The sequence below is a fragment of the Vanessa atalanta genome, chromosome 2 (assembly GCF_905147765.1).
Source record: "Vanessa atalanta chromosome 2, ilVanAtal1.2, whole genome shotgun sequence".
Taxonomy (NCBI): domain Eukaryota; kingdom Metazoa; phylum Arthropoda; class Insecta; order Lepidoptera; family Nymphalidae; genus Vanessa; species Vanessa atalanta.
The window spans coordinates 12,876,110-12,900,164 of record NC_061872.1 but is presented as its reverse complement, the minus strand read 5'-3'; the positions used below and the strand labels follow the sequence as shown (position 1 = coordinate 12,900,164).

At 33.6% G+C, this 24,055-nt stretch overlaps 1 protein-coding gene across 2 annotated transcripts in view; it reads right to left on the bottom strand.

Annotated features, from left to right (window-relative positions):
• LOC125075756 (neurogenic locus Notch protein) overlaps positions 1-24,055 on the bottom strand; it is a 112,624-nt gene that overhangs the window by 52,945 nt on the left and 35,624 nt on the right. For both annotated transcript variants that reach the window (XM_047687491.1, XM_047687481.1), the window contains exon 2: positions 22,520-22,598. In XM_047687491.1, coding sequence (XP_047543447.1) covers positions 22,520-22,598 — 79 coding nt within the window. The remainder of the gene's footprint in view (positions 1-22,519; positions 22,599-24,055) is intronic.

The following is a 24,055-nucleotide window of genomic DNA, read 5'->3' as shown; positions in this document are numbered from 1 at the left end:
GGCACTATTTGCGTTGGAAGGTGTTAAGGTCTTACGAATTGCCAATAATATTAAATGTTCTTACGAACGAATTCTATATATTTTTTATATAGTTCGGAATAAAATAAAGAGCAGAAAACGGTATAATAAAAAACAATCTTATATTTTTCATTGTCCGTTACTAAAAATATATTTATAAATATGTAGATAAAACTGATTGTTAATTAAAGGTAATTAAACCTAAAAATAGCGGAGGGCTGATGTTTATAAGTGGCAAATTCCGTGATTTCATTATCTCTCAATCTATATACGACTTGATCGAACGAAACTTGTCTTACTTTTAATGTAAGTCACATAAAATGATATCCTTATTGTAAATCGAAGCAATATCGTTTGAATGAAACTCAACTCGTGACATTTAAAATAAGGAAATGTAAATAAATGTAGAGGACATTCGATAGCTTTCAAACATAGTCTTAATAGATTAATAAGTGCATTAATTTCCTGTCGTGTGTGTAGTCTGAATGTTACGATTACTAAATTTGAAAGGGTTGGTGAGGAGGAAACAGAATTACTATTTGGAAACACTATGTATAAGCAGGGAAGGAAAACGAGGGAACGGGTTACCGCTAACGTTACTAAAGCATTCTAAAAAGCATTAGCCATTCCATTCTCAATAAGCCTAGTATCTCATTTATCATTCCAACTGAAACAGCATTCATAATTTAATTATTACTACACGGTAAGATTTCTAGTGAATACCCAACCAGAGGCTACGTAGACGCTTTCATCGAGCTGAGGCCAATAAATTAAACGGAAACTTGTATTCCAAATATAAAATTATTAATAAATATTAGACAAAAATCTAATTGCATTGCATAATAATAATAATAATAAATATTCAGCTTGCAACTCACGCTCACTTCAACAAAGAACGATCTATAACTAAAAACTAGAAGGGAATAAAACGAAATGAAAATATGGTAATAAAGATAGCGTGAGCGTCCAAGAGATCTTTGAAGATGCGGAGGTGTAATGATTTGACTTGGTTTATAATATATTGATGCTATATGATCTGATAAATTATAATATATTAGAAAAGGTAATGTATGCAATATATCTGTGACATGATTGATTAAAACACACAGGCAATTTTTGAATATAGAATCGCAACTATTATGACCAATAAGATAACTCGAATTTTTGAAAAATAATTATTCAAAACAATCAATGGAGGGGATTATTTTATAAAAAGGGAGTGCTAAGAAGTGTCTCTGTGAAATAGCACTATACATGTATGTGTATAGCTTTACATGATAGTAAATTGTAAGTAAATCGAAAAGTTAAATCTGGAAATTTACATTGAGACGAGATCGCACCTATGGCACTGGAGTAGACCAGTGATCAAGGTCGAATCGTGCCAGTCACACGTTATCGTTGATCAGACTCGGCTTAGGAGAAAGGAGCCGCCGAAGCAAGTTTGGCTACATTAGCGAATGCGGTAGATTGTTCCGACTTTATGCTACGTTTATTTATAATAAAGGAGAATACAGCTAGACTTTATGATGGAGAACTGATAAATAAATAAATACAAGCTGATGTCGGCCACAGTGATAAAATACATAATGTCTGGTGACATCTTAGGTTTTGACTCGAAAGCGATTTCGTAAAAACACCGTAAGGTTGTAAAAATGCAACCTATTTCAATCCATACTTCGGAAACAAAGGTCCTATATAAATCATATAGAAATCAGTTAACAGTTAGTCGTAAATTTTTAGAATGTTAAAGATATAGAGGCCTACATTACAGAAAGATACTACGTGGGTGTATTTACACCAAAAACGTTTTATACGTTTAAATAATGCACAAAGCGCGTCAGTATCGGCGCACGCGTCCCGCGTTCCCACGCGTCCACACAGGCGCACGTGTGTGTGTACGCGTGTATAGACGTGTGCGGCGCGCGCGCAGCTTGCGTACCGGCCATAGAGTAAGACGATCGGAATTTACGTTCAACTTGTTATTCCCGCGAACTTATTATTTTAGTGATCATAACACATGTGGCGATTAACGACCATATTCGATTTTAGTATAGCTGTGAGAAGTTATTTTACGCGTACTAAAATACACCAAAATATGATTTTTAAAAGCAAAAATACCTCATTAATACGCTATAAAAATCACACGAACGCTAATTCAATGTACGAGATATCACCTTCTATAGAGCACACATAATGAATACTGTGCTAAATTCTCTATTCAGTTTAGTCTATGACACCCTAGAATCGCATCCGCACCCATTGAACGGCTCTGATAGATGACAGGCTTGAACCGAATGAGACCCAAGGTGAAACAAAATTGTGTGATACAATTGCTCGAAATAGTAACACAATGTAATATCAACGTATTAATCTCTGTGTGATTCGTTTTAGATGTGATTATATATAAAATATCATAAAAAAAACAGTTTACGAGTGAAAAGGTATGTTACAAAAACAGCATTTTTTTCTTTACTGGTCACGCAAAATTAAATAACTTCCCAAAAAGATCAATAAAAATTCTGAAATACATACTAGTTTCCGCCCGCGGATTCGCCCGAATGGGGGGCCAGCATGTGTTAGGTATATTTTTCCGAGATAAAAAGTAACATATTTGCTATTCTAGAGTATTTGTATCTCACTACCAAATTTTATTCGGACCGTTCAGCGAATCTTCTGAGATTGAGTTTCAAAAATTCCATACATCCATCGAAACCTTCGCATTTGTAATATTAACAAGATACCGAAGATTGTATCGATAACTTTTGTTACATTTCCGAAATTACATACAAAAATAAACCATTTCTTGCATATGAAGAAAAAACGGCAATCGTAACGAACATTCTTGGTAAAATACAAGCAAACAAATGTAATTGACGACGCTACACAAGTTAATAATGTCTCAAGGGAACAAATGTTACTGTTTTGTCAAGTATAATATAAAAAAACATCCGTGAAATGACACCACATGAAGCGCTTACGACGCGGGCACTTGTAACATGCATATCCAACAGTTTCGTGTATCATAATGAGGAGATAAGCCGTCATCGCGTTACATTTCATTATTATACGTCCACTTTACAGAACCATTCTCATAGTTTAAGGGTAATGAACCCTTTGTTCTTTGAAGATAGTCGTGTGATCATGTTTTTTAACAAGTTTCATGATAACGGGAAACGTCGTTTGTGAGTTTTGATGTTTTTTGAAATGCTTCTTGTAAATAGAACAATTTTCAACGACAGTAAAACTTGTCTCTAGTTTGTAGCGACTTCGCTAGTACTTGCGACTCGCTAACTCGGCTTTTGTCTTAGTTATGAACAACACTACGGGGCATAAAATGTTATTATTGCACTAGTCGCAAAGAACAAATTGGTTTTGCAAGTAAGTTCATATAAAACACATTTTCTTTCATTTTTTATAATAAGGAAACGTATTAAATTATATATAATGCTCATCTTCAGAACGTCCATGATCTTTAATGGACTTGTATTTACCTTATGTCTAAATTACAACATAAAAGAGACGATTATCTCCGGAGAGACATCCATTCATTGGCGACCCTATCGTCTCATTGTGCGAAAGAGCTTCAGGCTTCGGTTCAACAATATGGAATTATTATCTACAAGCGAGGATCGAGTTACAGCACACACGTGCACCGTGCAAACGACGCCTGCGCACCCCTGTTGTATAAAATCTTGTATGTCCGTAAAGTTGCTTTTCACGACTCCATGACTTACCGTCGGCTTCTATTTTAGATAATAATTAGCATGAATCATAGATGAGGTTCAAATTTCCTCAAATATTTGGATTTTTATTAAATCAGATATTATGTAATAATGTTGGACCCTTAATTGATATACTTATACTATAATTGATGAATTATTATTTTACACATGTACATTTGAAATCGGATACATGTGATGCTACTGCGATTAGCCGTGAGCTTTATCTAAAAAGGCTTATTCAGAGTAACACAACTGTGTAATATAAATTCAGCAGTGAGCGAGATTAATAAGACCACTTAGCGGCCTACAGGAATCGCGTCAGAGCTTGAAATGCGCTTGGTGGGCCGATTGCAGATAACATATGACGAGAACCATATGCCTCGCTTGGGAACCTGATTTTTTCGTTAAACGAAATAGACTTTAGGATCATATCTTTTCAATTCTCAGACTTACTGTTCTAATTTAAACAGTAAATGATTGTTTAAAAATACGATATGAAATAAATGAAAAAGATATATATTGATTCTTACTATTCATGGTTTATCTGCATATTAATAGATTGAATCAGTTCAACTTATTCCATGGTCATGAATATTTATTACTTCCTACAATTATTGCATTATAACTAGTTCTACGTTTAAATAAAATTTGCAGAGTTATTGTCGTTATAATAAACCAGATGAATATAATATATCATCCATTTAAATAAATATTCAAATGGGTGAAGTGTACCAATAACTAGCGCGATTAGGAGTCAAAGCTAATGCAAAGATATCCATTGCCAATACTATAGTGAGCAAGTATTATCAAATAGCAATGAAAATATTTGTACGACAATATGTGTAACTCCTCAATGCCTAAAAGTTAATTTATTTGGAGGCACGTCCCAAAAGTTATCACTTTAGCAATTACTGCAAGTCTGTATCGGTCTGAGATCGTGATAATGGTGTGACAAACGCAAGGCATACGCGCCGATGTCGGCGGGTCTCGTAGCTATAAATCTTAAAGCAGGAGGACGTGCGCAGCCCTTTATTATACTGAGACATGATTGCCCTCAGGCGCTCCGAACAAAACGAACACTTAGTAACAAGCGGACTCGAATGCGACGATTTTTGTACTTTTTCTCTTTTAGACAATTAGAACGCTGAACGAAAAATTTCAAGGTTATAATCATACATTGTAACACAGCAATATTGTACCCACAAGCGCCCAGTTTATATACTGGTATATGACCGTAAACAAACGAAGCGTTGCGCTGTGATTGGAATATACAATCACTGGAAAACACTATTTTCGGCGTACGGCATATGTCACACTTTTTTATTGCGAATTCCATGTTTTGGAAAAACCGTGTTGATCTTTTCGATACAATTTAAAAATGTAATACGATTCAGGAATAAATCAATAGAATCGTGAAAACTTTATAATTAGATCCGAATTATTAGATAACGAAAATATACTAAATAATAACAATAACAGTGTAGATAAAGAATGAAGAAATCATGAACACGAAAACACGACCGCAAACGTGTAACAAGAGTACAGAATGTAAAAACATGACATCCGGGTGCGAGTTCAAATGGGCACCAGAGCAAATTCAAAATGGAAACATTGAGTTTAATCTCATATCGGATCAATGAGATCGAGCGGGGTCAGATCAGCATGCTAAACGGCGCAACAACTCGAGTAGTCCTCAAGACTCAACTACATAACATAACTTGGGAACCAGTTACTTGGTTTTGTATGACCCGTCTGTATCTACCGTACTTTTTCACTTCACCAGCATAAAAATCATATTTCAAATACGAATCAATTCAATGTACAAGTATTACACTAACTTACTGATTGACAAAGTTAAAACTACCGGTTCGGAGAAGAAATACTGACCAGAGAAGAACAGAAGAAGCAACAGCCAAACTATTTAAAAAGTTCTTTAATGGTGAATACAGTTACTATCATCGAAATCTTAATTGTTTGTATGATCTGTATGTTCGGACATCTGCTTTGAAATGATTCAAGAATCACAAGAATTAGAATTTAAATATTCAAATATTTTTGAAGCATTAGTCACATTCTTTCGATCTTTGTCCTACATCTTAGCCGCTTGAGCATTATATGCAAATAACTCCAACGACACAACGTTGTAAATGACAGCGATTGCTATTTATGGTCAATCGCGTTCATCGTAAGGCCCTAAATAGTTAAAGAATTTATAATATTGGTTTTAAGATAAATCGGTTATTTATATACAAATTTTTGTGACTTATGCCTTTCTCCCATTTTTTACTTGATAATATAAAACTATACTAATTTAATATATACAATATTGCCCTAAAACAATGTTTCGGTTTAAATAAACTTATGATCTTTTTGGCGAACAGAGTATTTTCTAAAATCATGATATTTATAAAGCATAGTAGCTCAGTATTTCGCAACACGAGATTGGCAAGCTATTTGTTTTCAATTGCAATTGTTCTAAACTATCTCCACGCAAAATCCATTTCAGCGGCAAAATTTGGCCACATTTCCAATCTTAATATCAGAACGAACGGCCGTAACGGGTTTGTGGGAAAGATCTCTCGCGCCCCGGGCACCAATGGCCGCTGTTTTGAGATTGGCTCGACCGCCCCAGGCTACCATTCCGACCCGCTCCTAACCACCGGTTGTGCACTTACTGGCAGGATCTTTGAGGAATGTTTGGATAATTTCCCTTTAAATAAGCAAATAGCTTTAACAGTGTCCGAAGTTGAGTCATCAGCTAACTTTGTTGAACTCAAAAGGACCTTCACTCGTAAATTCTAAGGATTATGACTATTTTGTATGAGGACTTTCTACTTATGTCTCATTGTCCATGTACTTGAATGGCGTTTACTTTAGCGAGGTGATCCAGAGCTGAACTAAACAACACAATTCAATTGAGCGAACATTTCACTGTAATTTTCTTGGACGCAATTTCAAATGGACTCAACAATTACTGTAGTTTTACAACTCTTCATAATTTATAAGTCTTCACATGCAATTTCATGGTATTAAATATAACCCTACGACGTCATTACATGTATACATATGTATGTAGATAATAGATGAAAACATTCAAGCAATAAATAATATTTACTTAACTACAGTAACATTAAATTATTTTTTTGTGTTCTTAGTTAATTGCATATAAGAAAAGTAGGATCAAAATAAACGGACAAATGCATACAGGGTTCGTGTTGGGGCTACATTTACCCGAAATTTAGTGAATATGCCAAATACATTTCGAGCACGTTAGCTTTTAATGCTTTGTATTTGTCCAATTAAATATAAGATAGCATTTATGTGTTAAATTAACCAATTAATTCATTAATTAAATAAATTTCGAGTTCGGATCCGATTTCATTAAAATTATACGATGCGAAATAAGTCAAAGGATTGTTTTCAATGAAATTTTAAATCATGCGCTAACAAGGTCCTCATGCCCTCAGACACGAACAAATCATATCGTCAAACTAGTTATGGTCACTCGTGATGTAACGACTAGGTATGCAAATTGTGCGCGGGCGCAGGCGGGTCGTCGACCGCCATGTTTGCTTCGCGTCCCATTGGCTCCGCGGAATCGATTTGTAACGTGCTCTCAGCGAGATAAGGTCAATGCCGAAGCGTCTTTCATCTGCTACCGATTTTCTTGTTTTAGTTTCTTATGTTTTTTTTAACGCAGTCTCTTATAATAAATTTGTTATTTATGCTATATTAATTAATTAGTTTAAAAAATATACGTTGAAGTTTAATCTTAAACGAAGTTGTAACATATTTCGATGTATTTTTTTTAATAGGCAGACATCTCCATGAAGAGTCAATTACAGCACGTTGTTACCTATTAGAAATATAAATAACAAATCCTTTCCAACAAGAGTACGTGCACTGAATCAGACGCCGAACACCGGTCCCGCCCGGTCTTCAAACTATGATAATTATAAGCTAACAGCTCTTTCTATACTAATTAGCTTCACCTCGATCTGACGAACGGTTCTGAGGTCTGGGAAATTAATAACGAACACAGCGAAGACAAGATATAAAATGGGTTATTAATTTTAATACAAACTTCTTAGATTTCCAACAATTGTTTTAAATAAACAACTGTTTTCTTTAAATCTTTCTTTAAAACATAATATGTATCTCTAATTATTATAATATATATATGTTCAATATAATTTGAGGTTATGAAATGATGCGGTCGTAAAACCGATCCCCGAAGTACTCCAATAAAAGCCTACGTTTCGTCTGTCCGTTGGAGAGCAATTGGTGCAGTGCAATAAAATCTGTTAATGGAAGAACAATAATAAAAAAGCGGCGAATAAAAAGCCTCAGACATATTCAAATCTCTTTATACCCACCTGCGATATTTCATATGTCGATCACAATAGCCTTATATCGCTTTATTGGGTCGAATCATGGGTATTCAATCGAAAAGCCTAAAGGATTTTATCAACTTTTTGATTTAAAATATCATTCTTTAGGTATCTTACTAGACATGTAAGATTATTTCAACGCTTTAGATAAAATTAATCTTTAGTTATCATCGTATATTTAAAAGCTGAATGAAGACTGCGAATCATCGCAGATTATTTTATTTCGTCATTTTGTGCGTCTTTTAAAATGGTAATGGAGTATTTTAGCTCTTTTAAGATAAGATTAATCTTCAATTCAGTAAGACATCTCAGGTATTGAGTGAGGCGTTTGTTTATTTTTCTTTATTTTCCGTACCATTGCGGGGGCTTATTCAAATGAACAAGTAATCGGTCGCCGACACCGTATTAAAGCTTATTATTGCCCACCGATCGAAGTGAGGAGAACAAGATATTTCTAAAAGACATTAAAGACGAGGCAGTACTGGAACATACCGACTTCGAATCGCAAAAAAACGTAACGTTATTCATTTTTATTTAACGTTCCGCAAACTTGTTAATCCAGCTTCGTGGGAATCTATCGGTTTCAACTTCTTTACAGCATACGGTGAAATTAGTCAGGTTATAGATAATCTTGAATCTCCTTATCTGTATGCAAAAACACTTAGACCTAGACATACAACCATATGAGATTGTAGTTAATTTTTATTAGCTATAATAATTCTACAAGATTGATCTTCATTGGAAAATGATGATGAAGAAATAAATACGCATTTGTCCGCTTAGCTGTCAGAAACTTAACTATATTTTAGTACAGTACTATATTTCAAAAACTGTCATCACTATGGAGATAATTCTAAAATCGAAATTGTTTTTTTATTAAATTTTAAATGTTGCTCTGGATAATGTTGATAATGAGGAAACATTAAAGCGTGCGTGGGCGCCCTACACCTGCCTTGTAGATTGGTTTATACCTTGTATATTTAAGAGATTTTGATAGTGAATGACAAGAAAATTTAATTATCAGATCAAAATGACCCCCTAAACGGGTTTTGAGATTAGTTGATCAAGCTTAAAGGCGAATAAATAAAAATAGACCAAAGTGCATCTTAGATGAATTACAAATTCGATTTAAAATTTATAGCAAAGAGGTTTTCTTAACCGTCCATAATAACCAAAAGTGGCTTGACTTTAAAATGATATAAGCTCATTAAAATATTTGAAATGACAATTCCAAATAATTTGTTTATGCAACAATTGATCACAAATTGGATACCGATAACGTGTCACTTACATCTAATTACAAAAACATGAGCTAAACGAAAACATTGTTAATACAAACAATAATAGTAATGCAGCGATAAAGCTTAAAATAATTTCTCTTGACATAACACTTCGTGCCATCGAGACGATCAGATCAATGGACTTGGATGAACTTGGCCAAAAAAGCATGAAGATTTCTTTAAATAAACATTCATCGGAATCGATTCGAGTCTTCATCTCCGAGTGTTTACTTAGTAACAGTCATCTTTGAATAAATCGATTTCGAATGGAGCCCCGGTGATCGAACGAAAATGGACTCTAATAGAGGTACTTAAAAACTAAATTAAATCGTTGGTGTGGATATTAAATATTAATGCATTTGCTAAAGTAAACGATATTCTTCGTCATTCAACACTCGGTACACTTTCGATTGCCGGTGGCTTGGTCCAATGACATCCGCTTGGTGTTTCAACTGTTAATTTGATTTTAGAGCGCCACACGAAAAAAAAAAAAACTGAACGCTGAGATTAAAGGAAAAAATATTTTAAGATTACTAAATTAAATTAATAGCGTATAAGTTTAATTTAACTTAGTTATAGTAATTAAATATTGATGCAACCCTTAGTCGATAAAAGCAGTTATTCTTCTTAAATGATTTGGGGTATAGTACAGACGTTGAACCTGTCCATCGATCAAGGCTGGGCGTGTCGTGGCGCTCGGCTTATGTAAATGCATTACCAGTAATAACAGGTTGAAAAGCAACATCTTCGAACAATATGATGCCATGTTTATGAGAGGTATGCGTCTTTACACAATCAGTGTGTTGCCATTAATGTGAAACAGAAATATATTATTCTTTGGTCCGTAACTTTAAGTATTTCGTGATAAACTTGAGGGTTTTGATTGGTATATGTTCGATTTTAAATTGATCCCATATTTTAGTTGAGAACTCCATTCGAGATGACACAACATACCATATCACACACTTCTAATTAGGAATATTAAACAGCTGCGCCGCATTCTGATGCATCTATTTAACGGCACGAACGTTAAGTACTACTAAATGTCACGGCATATATTTATTAAAACCTTCCTCACTTACAACGTCCTCTTTCACTCTCGACAGACCTCTTTATTCCATTTTGGATGTTAATTGATATCACTTCTCACAGTTTCGATAAGTTCATTTCCAAATATATCACTTAATGGTAACATCCTGGTCAATGGTAAAATAAGAAACGAATTTATTTTTTCAATATAATACGACTTAATTCGGAAATGTCTCGATGCAAGATGAAATATGATTGGAGAAGTATCGCTTACCTTTCAAAGGCTAGTGTAATGCATGCAAATTACCGGTCCAACGAGCCGTAAAGTTTGCATTGACAACAATGTTGTTTACAGAGCACTAAATCGTGTCTACTCCGTCAATGTTTTTCATTGTCCACGGACATACAATTCTGATGTTACATCAAGGGGCTAATTAGAAATTATAGCTGTTTAATTAAAAGGCCTTTTGAAATAAGGATATCGCATCGTTAAATCACTAAGAGTAATCACTGACGGAGCAACTTGGACGTTAGGCGTGTTTGAAATTCTAAATTAAACCGCACGCTCAGCAAAATCCGGGTTGACATGGCAAATATTTTTAGCGACATTATAAAAAAAAAAAACATTTAACTTTAATCCGACGATTAAATTCATTCTCACGTTCATAGTTTAAAGCTATCAAAATGTAATATCCTCTGGTATCAGAATTATGCTTCGATTTTTTTTTATATCGGTATTTTAAAGTTAGATCAACTTCATGATTCATTCGAACATCAAAATCATCATCCACGATTTCCCGGTTCGTGCGTCAATAAACGGAGGCTCTATGTAAACAAGGCAGGTTGATTTGTTTCGCTCTCCGGTGATCCGAGATTTAAATGAGTTTGTTTTTTGTCACGGGTCCAACTCAGTCGGGGATCGACGGAATGATGACAAAGTAACGTATTTTTTACTATCTATACATATTTATTGAAGTGCGTCAACGGCTAGGTTTAATGATGACATACAGTTTGATATAAACTTTAACTGAGTTGAAAGAACAATATGCGGAGATGATTATTCATATCTTTCTACAATAATGGCAACGTATCAATGCCAACGTTATAAATCTTATTGTATGAGCGTGCTTGAAAGATTTATCATTTAAGTATGGATAAATTAAAAATCATAATCAACGGTTTTGATTATTCATTATTAAATATTCCATATCGTAAATTTTAATCAGTAATACTTGATAATCATCATCCTCCTGCCCTTATCCCAATTTTCTTTAGGATCAGCGGAGCTTCTTCTTCCATACTTTTCTGTCTGACGTCATCTCACAAGTAACATTCTTTGTAGCCATATCGTCTTTCACACATCAATCCATCGTTTCTCTGGTCGTTCCCTATCTCAATATCCATCCACATCCATGCTCAAGACCGTATAATAATATCAGTAATACTTGATAAATAGATAATCATTTGAATTTAAAAGTAAATTATATATGTTTCTTAAAAAGGAAAGTATCGCGTGCGCGATTTACTAAACGCAAATCCGACGCACCATTGTTCCAACGGTAATCACTTTTATTAAATGACGTCAGGGAAAGTATATTATATGGTACAATCTTTCAATAAAGTCTGAAAACAGGTGAACGAGTAAACAATAGAGAAAATGATATTTGAGGGCAAGATGTTGAACTACTATAGTCTGTACACAAACGCACTGCAAATGCTCTCTATTTTCTCACTCGAATTACCCGAAGGAACGGAAATACGACACAAGCGCCCAAGTTTTGTTTAGGATCATGAGCATCGGTTTTAGGAGTTTTTGACTGCTAAATTCCAAAAATTTACCCATAATGGGACTTGACCTCACAAACTCAGATTCTCGGTAGCCTCATTAGCTATTAGACTATCAAAGCCGGTAATATATAACATGTTAGTTGCTTCAACAGCAAGACCATTAAGAAGCAACACTAGATGAACAATACCTCATACGTCAAAAGTAAAATGAAATAAAAGCGTTTTGTCTTCGCATTCATTGAGATCTTTAATTAATGATTTTAAAACCAGGTCTATTATATTGCAAAAGCTTTATGGATAAACGATATGAAAATCTATTAATAAATCATTAATTCTACATGCTATGTTAATATATTAGATTTTCTATAGCTCATAATGATTTGCCGCAATACTACGATAACATTTCAAAAGGCAATTTATAAAAATCAATTCCTTTAAATCGCATCTTTAAACCTTATATTTATAAAAATAAAGAAAATAGTTCAGAAGATTTAAAATCCGGATTATTAGAATATATTATATTTTTAAAGACAAAGTTGAAACGGAATAACATTCAAAATATAATGAATGGACTGTGTCCCTGGACCCAATGTCTCTGGAAAGATTTCGTTCGGATCTAGATTTAACCAAGCTCTAGGATTTTAAAATTTATCCGTCATCTAGGCATCTAACCACATTCAAAGATAAGCATCGAGTTGATATCAGACGTTATCAAAATATAACAGCAGATGTTAGTACGATATTAACCAAGCACGAGAATATCCGTCATGTTCTCCAGTCGTGAGCTCCGACCGCCATTATTTCATTAGACGAATAATTGATAGTTAACATTTATGTTGTAATGTTAGATTGATAGCTCGTGTTACGCGTCAAAGTTTCAGAACGCCTGTCTAAATAACATAACCTTATTGTGGGTGGCAATCTTGTTAATTTCTTTTTCACCAATATACCTATTCCTTTCTCATTGAATGATTAAGTACGGACGATTTATCATTTTATAACAATGCAGTGTTCGGTAATATTAACAATATGTTTTGAATTGGACGATGATGAAATGAAGCATCTACCTGAGTACAAGTTTCATATTCGTTCGACAAGGATAAGTGTGTGAATCATTTATTGTTTTAATGTAGATCATTAAAATTAAGAGAGTTCAAAAAAATTAAACGAGAGGGGTAGAATTGCGTATTTTTTACGCGTACTTTTTTAGAGATTAATTATTTTTTGCAGTTAAATTAAATTCGTTCAAATTATGCATTTATCTAAACGAAAATAATTGGACATATCTTTGCCCCAGTTATAAAACCGTGAACACACATGTGGTCTGACAGTTAGGAGGGCCATTAAGAAGAAGACACACGATGCAAAGCGGTCGAAACGAAACGTGCTTCACGGCATCGAGATAGTAAGCTCAGGTGTTTTCACGTATGAAAAAACTAGATACAGTAAAATTCAACCTTAATCTAAAAACATAGAGTCTACAGTTCCCTGTTCCAGTATTTGTGTAAGTTTTTGATCTTTTAAGGCAAACCAAGTTTATTGCTCATATTGTCATCAAGATTTTTCAAACGATAGAATGACCTAAGACAAAGGTAAAATTACACTTGGTTCATGGCCATTTATAAAAGTTCCTGGAAGCAACTATTTTAAGATGTTACAAGAACTACTAGAAAATACCAAAATAACGTTACATTTAAAAATGTCTGAAATGAAACTTAAATTAACAGAGAACATCTTGATTGTTTGGAAGAAAGTTTAATTCCACTTAAACAGATAAGGTATCTAAAGACACAAATCTGAAAATTATCTTAAAGCAGTATAAAGACTTACAGCAGTAAAAATAATACAATTGGAATACGATAAATTGCTAAATGCTGGCATGTCAATTGTACTGATTTAGAACTAGTCTTACATTAGTATCGTTGAATCTGATACAGATTTAGTTAGAGATAGCCTTAAGCCAAACCCTTAAGGAAGAATACAATTTATTAAATTGGACTACTTTCTTAAGATTGGCATTTCAATAGAGACAGTATATGATATATATTACAAGACAGAATTAAATCGAATCATCTTGTAAATGAAATGAATTTACAAAAAACATCGCGCAAATCTTTAAGAAACATTAACCCGAGTTAAAGGAATAGATACCATTTCATCCACAAGAATCCACAGATATATCAATGAAATTAAATGGTTAGCGATCGTGTGTGGCCTCACAGTAAGATTTAAACATCCAAATGCTTACGAATTGCCCATTACCGTGTATTAAACAGATTTAAGACTCGCGTAATGCTTACTGCTTTACCAGTAAGGGCTTGGTCTGTTTATGCTAAATACCCATTCAAACCTGGTCGCAGAAGCTCATAATATTTGCATGAAGAAATCTTCATAAGGCAAGGCAAACAAAAGATAATGAGTATCGTCAAAAGATACTTAAACTAAGAAGGAAAAGATTAAATCCCGATTTAGTACAACAGTCGTAGTTTAAACATATTATTTATTAATGCTATAGATTTGTTCTGAACTAGACTTAGGTCGGCTAATAAATTCAAGACGTAATAAGGTCAGAGCTCAGATGTTTACAGCTAAAAGACACATAAATCGTTTTGAGATATACTAATATATTTATCTTTCTAGCGTTTATATTCCTTATGATCAAATTGACGATATCAACTTTACTTAACATAATCCCTTCGAATATGTTTTTGTCAATTTTAGTTCTACTAATAAATAAGCCGGTATTTATTTTCAACCTAAGCTATTCACTGTGGCTATTGTTTCAAATTCGCCTAAGTAAACCGGTTCGAGAGATAAAGGCACCAAAAAGGCCGCTCCAAGCATGCCTACCCAACAAACCTAAGAGAAATTCCTACCAAAAGTAGTTTTATTAGTGGCCATTTTAAAGAATTTCGGTCAAAGTCTGAACAAAAAATTATAGACGTCCTCTAAATTATGACCGTGCCGACGAATTTTGCGTGAGGAACGTCTCAAAAGGATCATCGATTTTTCAAAATGAAGCTTAAAACAACAAATACTATATAATAAGACAGACCGAAATTGTTATAATTACCTACATTTAATAAGTCAAGCTAAAAGCAGAAGCCGGTGATTATTAAAGTAACCATTTTGAATTTCGTAGCAGATGCAATACGACTGATGTTGAATGTTAAAAAGAATTATAAATAACCGCCTTCGGATAAAGGATAAAAGAATTAATCTTTTTGGTGTGACTACCGACACGATCCTGAGGTGAGAATACTAAAGCATAAAGCTTGTTTATGACGCCTTACATGGAGCATGCGAGATTGAGAATCAATTTTAATATCGCAGTGGAATTAATGATACGCACTTTTAAACGACCACATTATTTACAAGAATATAATGTTAAAAAAATATCAATGGATAGTAAACGACTAAAAATAATATAAATGAAAATTTTGTTTAAGATAAAATAATAACTAATCTTGTTCAAGCGTACACATTTCTCGGGTTAAGAACGTTGATTACACATCCTGCGTTTCGTTAAACAAGATAATGTAACCGGTTACAAAGCATGTAGAGAAATTATGCCCTGACAAAAAGCTAAACGGCTAAAAATAAGATGAGATTATAAAATTCTCCATTAAAATTGCAAAGCTTGTCAAAGGAGAAAATGACTTTCAAATAAATATACAAACATTTGAATATAGACACCATCACAACACGAGGGCAATTCCAAAAAACGTCATTTCATTTCTCACGCTCGGTGCCAAGTCATCTTAAAACGAATTTGAGGAAGTGAAGGCTATTATCTCTTTGGAATCAAGTCAAACAGACCAAGAAAAGAACGATTTGGAGATCGGTAACTAGAAAGCTGGACAAAAAGATATTTTTTGTTTTATCAAATACCTTATGTGTATTAAATCAAGGTAACATTTATTTACTTATATATAAGTAAGCGTAAATAGAACAAAATTAAATGTTATTCTGCGGAAATCCTGAGTTGATTTGTTTTGTTTTAAAATTCAATGACACATACAATGATGAATGAATCAACAGTGAATAATCAAACATGAGAAATATAGTATTATTTATCTTTAAAAGTATATTAAGATCAAACAGAACCACAAATTATTACTCCGTTGCGCCCGACAAGTTTTTTTTATTACAATTCGTTTGATAGCGACGTAACAAGGCAGCTCACGAGGTAATATTAAAGTAATGCATTCTCTCTCCTTTATTATAAACGCATTTACTTCTAATGGATTGTCTAAGATCGGAAAATAGATCGCACAGACTTTTTTTTTCAATTATACTGCATATATCAATTAAATTAAAGTCACTTCCTCTTTGGTCAAACAAAATTATCTAAAATATTCAGATACTGCGTAACAACTTTTGTAATTTGCTAATTTGTAATCTCGCAGACAACTCTTAAATGGCATTATGGTACCAAAAGTGCTATTAGTTAGAAGGTTGTTTAAATACATCAAAAACATTTAGGTCGGTGACGAGACAAAACTAGAATTACGTAAGTGTCCTTGCTACAGTTAGTGCAGCATCTATCTTGTTTGCGCAATGTATTCGTGCGAAGTCTCCGCACCTTTTGCTTTATGTTCAGTTTGTTTAGTAGCTCCGATTTGCTCGCCACCGAGCTATTTATTATATTTCGTAACCATATAAACTTCCAATCTCACGTGATCGTTTATATTCTAATGCTCAAACAGCTCGGATTTCTAATCCCCTCTTAACACGCTTTGCTCGATGGTTTCGTTTTTGGGTAACCATTGTGTGGTGAGAAGCGAGTTTATTTATGATCGAATTGATTGTTTGGTTTTAAGCCCAATCACAATTTTAAAAGATTTTGATCACATTATGAGCAAATTGTTCATTGTTTTTGAATTTTACAATTCGTTTATGGTCCAAAATTATGCTTCTAATACTACATAGATAGTGATTTTTACTCTATTAGGTATAGAATATTTTTTTCTTCCCTAGTTTTAAATTTATTCTAGCCCTTTATCCTACGATTTCTTTCAACGTGACGTAATTTTTTATAATGTCATTAAAAAGAAAAACTGTATTAATAATGTCGATTATGTTGTAAGGTACAACTTACACTGTACCAAAAAACAATCTGGTTGTCGGTGAACTCGTTTGTTCTCACAACCAAAATTTCGGTACACTCCACACGTATGTGAAATTGTCGGTTTTAGCATTTGTCGTTAACGAGCCACGTTAAATAAGTATTATTGCCTACGTGAGAGGCATCGTATTATGTATTGGCGGTACGAGCTTTTTATAGTGCAATTGCTTTTGTAAGTCAGTCTGCTAACTGCTTCTAGTATTTTCAACTCTAATTGATGTATTCTGACTTTATATAGAGGAAGTAGTTTTATTTATATGTGGTGCCCAGTATACACGAAATATAGTTAATTAACATAGTCGAAGACTTAACTGCTTCAAATAAATATTTTTTTTTAATAATCAGTTGGTCTGTTAAATCGATGAAAATAAAAAAAAAATTAAATAAAAATGCGTGCCACAATTGTTTGAAGAAGTGTTAGCAGTACCTGGAGGTATTCTTTAAGAAGATATTCGAAACTCACCGCAGACGAGTGATATGTCAGAATGTATTGTATTATACGACATTGCCTATAATAATTATAAAATTTAAAGTATCATATCAAAAGGCGTATCAGTGTAAGTCGGTGGTCAGTGAATTCCTACACAACAGCACACAATTATAATACTGTTATACAGAAGTCAGAAGGACTCATCCATTACAAATCATCTTTCCCTTCTTTTTATGTTGGAAAATTTAGATAAAATGTGTATGAAGATTATTTTTTATCTTTTCCAATTAATTCATCCTTTTGTCTGAAGCCTCTCGATCTCGCCTAACGTAAACCGAGTTACAGCACAATAGAGGTGCCTGTATCATAAAGCAAATCAAGGAAGCAGATCTCAGACATTTTAAAATCAATTCTTTATTAAGGTTATTGACCCATGATAAGGTCACACCTAAAGACGTTGTAAGTGTTCTTATACCACAGATTTATTAAATAAACTTGCTAGCTTTAATTGCCAGATTTTAAAATATCTCTTTCAAACAATGATTTGTTTAAATCATTTTAAGAATATATCAATTTTAAAACTGAACATTAAATTATTTAAAAAAAACATCTAGTTACTATAAAAGCAATTCAATCAACGAGCAAAGGAATAACGGCGCGTTGGTCTCTATTAGACTATCTTTATAAGACTAGTTTAAAAACCCATTACAACTTCTCGAAGGCGCTTAAATGAATACATAGCTTATATAATACAACGGCTATTTCACTTCATATCATTAACTAGTTGCCTGCGGCTTCGCACGCGTTTTACGGTTGGCCATGAGCCTATGTTCTTTGTAGGAGATCAAGAGATCAAGCCTGTTACATACTAAATTTCAGCGATTGGACCGTGAAAGAGCAACAGACAGAGTTACTTACCTATATATACTAGCTGAACCTGCGGATTTACTCACACGTAAATTATAAAACAAACCCTCGCACCCCATTTTACTTCCTCGAGAATGTGTTTTCCTTATGACACAAAACTATATCCACAACTAATTTCATCTAAATCAGTTCAGCGTTTTAAGCGTGAACATGTTACAAACAGTGTGAGTTATTTTCGCGTTTATAATATTACTATAGATTAATATAGACGTATATATACATACGTATATAATATACGAAATATCGTATTGAAATTTCAATCAATAATTCAAAACTGTACACATCATTAAATAACTTAATTAGCGAAGTGTTAATTAAGAATAATTAAATTAAACGGGTATGTTAACTCCGCTACGCTTGTACTTGCTTAATATAGAGATTTGTCAGATTTGTGAGTTATGAATCAGAAATTATGCGAATATGGGCCATGAAACAGATTGTAATTATAATTATACCTACGTACATTACATAATTTAGATGATACTGATCTTATCGATCTATACAAATATCTATAATACTCTATACTATTAGCATTAGCAGCCTGTAAATTTTCCCACTGCTGGGCTAAAGGCCTCCTCTCCCTTTGAGGAGAAGGCTTGGAGCATATTCCACCACGCTGCTCCAATGTGGGATTGCGGAATACACATGTGGCAGAATTTCGTTGAAATTAGACACATGCAGGTTTCCTCACGATGTTTTCTTTCACCGCCGAGCACGAGATGAATTATAAACACAAATTAAGCACATGAAAATTCAGTGGTGCCTGCCTGGGTTTGAACCCGAAATCATCGGTTAAGATGCACGCGTTCTAACCACTGGGCCATCTCGGCTCTATACTATTATTATATTATAAATGTGAAAGTAACTCTGTCTGTCTTTCGCTCTTTCAAATATGAAGCAAGCTTGATCTCCAAGGAAGGACATAGACTTTCTTATGACTAACAACTGAAACGCGAGCGAATCCTCGGGTCACAACTACTGCGATATAATTATCTTATTTAATGCCCTTCTTTAGCCTTTAAGTTTCGTAATACAATTTATATTATATTTAATAGTATTTAACTGACATAACATTGTATTTCAAAATTTCAGATTTACGTTTAATACATCTCTACAAAATGTCGATTCAAAAATGTTCGTCTACTTGAATTATACTGTAGATTTAGATTTTTGAATAAAAACTCATATCGTCGAAGGCACATTTTTATCCGAAATAGTGCGCTTAAATTTTATGACTATGCAATTTAATAAATCAATCATATTTTTTGTCGTAATCCAAATTCAATTCTAAAAGGAACAAATTATTCAAATGTGTTCCATAATCGTCAAACAAAAACATAATTGGCGCCTGTATGCGCTGGCGCATGACATCAGCGGGATCTAGGACGCCCGCCCACTTCCATTAGCCGCACCGACACTCACCGACACTCGCCGACACTCGCCGATACTAGACAGACCACCAGACATCCTATTGTCGTTATCGTCTGATTTTTATCTATGAATCTTTGACAGGCGAAACCTCAGCCGTCAGTTTAGCTTTTATTACTCGACAAAATTATTTGTATACATTTTATGTCGATACTAATACTGGAATTTTCACGGGTTTTAGGTATCGCGATGGGATATCAAAGTATCATTGATTATATTGATAGATTACAAGTTTAAAATGTTCAATAATGCCTAGTTTTACGAAGTAACATTTATTATCTGTTATTCTTTAGAATAATAGCGCAGAAAAAACCACGATATTTAATATTCGACTATAATAGCGCACTACCACGCGGCGGCGCTATCGAGGTGAGTAATATTATAATTTAAAAAACAATTTCATAGCGGCATCATCAGAACGAAAAGATCGCCCAAATAAATACTTAATATCGGACGTTTATCGACATGTATACGGTCAACGTAAATAGGGTTCCCAAAAAAAAAATTACCATTCATCATGCTTCAACATTAACGATTTTACCTATCACCAGACGGTGATTAGTTAAATAACGTCTTACTACTGTCTCACTCTTATGTCAAATCGATGATAGCAGAAAGAGAGAGAAAAACCAGTGTTTATATCGACACTCACTTAACAATGTCTGTAAGGCTTTAAGCGTAACTCCGTAAATTGGTAACCCTTACTATTGTTCAATTAAATAACCGATAGTTTAGATACAATAAAAATCCGGCGTCTCCAAATGCCGTTAAAAGGATGACATAGTCCAGGGAAATGAGGACGGATGGCAATTCTATAACAAGCATCTCACCTCGTTATCAGATGCTCCGTAAAGGGCGAGCGGTTTTAATGAGCGCGAATGATGGAAACAAAGAAGGCCATATATGCTCATAGACCTTACTAACGATTCTCGAAAGGAGTTACATAATGCGAGTTATTAATGAGAAGATAATTGTTATTGATCTAAAACATTGACGCTTCAAATCACACTAGATTAATGGTTTAATAGGTAATTTGTTGTTTGAGTAATTGAACGTCACGCCTATCATCTAAAACTATAATTATATCAATTAGTAGTATGTCTAATATATTATATATTTATTTGACGTGCAAATAGTGAATTTCTTTATAAGATACTGCTTACCTAAAAGGCAATGGCTTACAGAAGGCTGTCGTAATCGTGATGATATATTATAACATATTTAAAACTTGAAAACAGTTGAAGTTTTCCCGTTTTTAAACCAATAATCTAGTTTTATTCACGCTGAGAATTTTTAAATAGAAACAATGAAAATAAATACAATATGTTATAGGATATCAAAAGGATTAATAAGATTCGAGAAGCAAATGGTAGGAGTCAAAATGGGTTCCCCATTTCGGTCGGTTCGTAATAGGCGACGTATAAGGGGATACCATGGAAACAAGCTTAGTGTGAACTAGTTAAATGAAGCCTTATATGTAAATTATATTAATATAATCGATACGAAACTCTAGAAAGTTTTATATATGTATATATTAACCAAAAAATAAATTTTCTTTTTAAATAAACATTTATATGTGTTCCTTACATTCTATATAACACACATAGATTACACTTGTGCTTCTGTTACACATGTCGAAAATAAGTATAGACGTAGGACATAAATAGTACACAAGTGTGTGCACAGACACAGGTACATTCCCTCATTCTAATAATCCGGGGGAACGGCTAATCCGACACGACCGGAAAGAGTTCAGGCGCAGACTAACGACTTTACAGATTTCGTTCTGTTACTGAGAATTAAATGAAACAAAAAAGTTTTTAGTTTGTTTCGGCCTGTTCTGGAATTTGAACCCAGAACCTCGGAATCAAGCCACTATACCATTGAAACAGTCGACGACAAATACTACATTAAATATCATATCATGTTATAGTCATGAACATACTATTTATATTTTGAACGATTGAAGTGAAGTAATTAATGGTTCACCAACAAAATGGCGCCATTACTCTTTATTTATTGGAGTAAAATATGGTTGCATTTCTTTTATCAATAAACCTACACATTTTTTTTCTAATGCAATTAAAAGGCCCTCGAAAACGAAGGGCAAGCGCATCTGCTGCACAAGGGCACTACACTGCACGCATTTATATTATTACTATTAGAAACCGCGAGCTACTACAGAGAAGTACTACAAAATGTAGCGTTCAAAGTATTTGGAAAATAAATACACACATATTAAAAAAAAAAAAAAAATTACTGGAAATATAATCCGTATCTTAAATATTTTCACATATTAGTCTTAATTATTCGAAATGATCCATTGAATTTGTAAACATGTAATCAACAAAACGTTTATTACGACACATGCAACTTACTTGCAAAAGTATTCCCCACGTGGTGATGAAAGACATGTCCCGCCATTTTTGCACGGTGACGGCGAACACGAAACAAAACCTGTAATAATAAAAACTCGTTAATATTCACATGTATATAATATAAAGAACGGAAAATAAACATCGAAACGCTTTCGACAAAATTTTGACACGATCTGCAACATCCTTCGCTAAGGAAATATAGTCCTTTATTATATATGTACAAAAGTACGTTTATGTTACAATTGTGCTGAACAGCAATAGTTTCTAGTTTGAAATGTAATTGTGCTAGTGTCATTAAGAGGAATACCGCCAAATTCTGAAATGAGAATCAGTCTGGTTTGAATACTGAACGCTCATTGGCGTTTGTACGTATTGCGTCATCAGCTGTATCTACCAATGACCATTCAGATCAACTGGAGAATTTTGGACTTCATGACCCGAGCGTTGCAGTTGTAAGGGTTAATTTCAAAGCCAAAATCTAAAGGCATAATTGTCTCCTGTTAGTTAGTTAAGCCTTATTATTATTATGCCAAAAATACATTGAGAATATTCATGATGTCTGTTTTATTGGCGTTTCCATTTTTCTCTTGCTATTTACACAGATATTTTGTCAAATCCATCCTATCAATACAAACATTCGCTAACATTATCGACAAAATATTATCACATATCACAATCCATCATCGAAACATCTACAATCAAATAAATATTCAAAAGTGTCAACAGACTTGGAACTGTTTACATTCGTCAAGAAAGTTCCCACGCACGCGTCCATCTCTTGCGTGTTACTGAATGATAAGATTCGGTCAGAAAACCGTAACGGTATTTATTGCGAGATTATATTATTAATATTATGAGGAAATTGCCGGAGTTACAATCCCGACCCTCGAAAACCACGTAAACATATAGTCGTACGGTTGATCCCTTTCTGGTCGTGACTTATTATATAATTAAGAGTGCATCTGTGCCTCTGAACTATAGCTTGTGCAATTAAGTTATCTTCGTTGATAATAACAACCGTGGCCAAAATAGATTAGGACACCTTTATTAATAATTTAATATTAATATAAGTATTTAAACGGTATGTTTACCATGTTTTTTATTTTTATTTGGTGGAGCTCGATATTTTGACATTATCTAAGAATTTAAAACGAGACGAGTCTCGTGAACAAGACCCGTTTTAAATACTTCTAGTTATAAAAAAAACCATGTTAATTTAAAATCTTAAATTTAATATTATATATTATACGTGTAATATTAATGTTTGTTGTTATTTTATCTTATGCTGTAAAAGGGCGGAAATGGAAGAACCGTACTGTATGGATATAGTTTCTATCCCTTTCTGTTGTATAAGAAATTTCAAACGTTGGAAGAATATGAAATTGAATCTAATGCTAAGTATACAAGTACCACCCACTACCGTAAAATATAAGTCAGATATTTCTGTCCCTCTCTCTCTCTCTGTCATAGTCCATAAAAAGATCTACCACAAGATTTTTTATCACTAGAAATTTATTTCTTTAAAATCCTCTACAC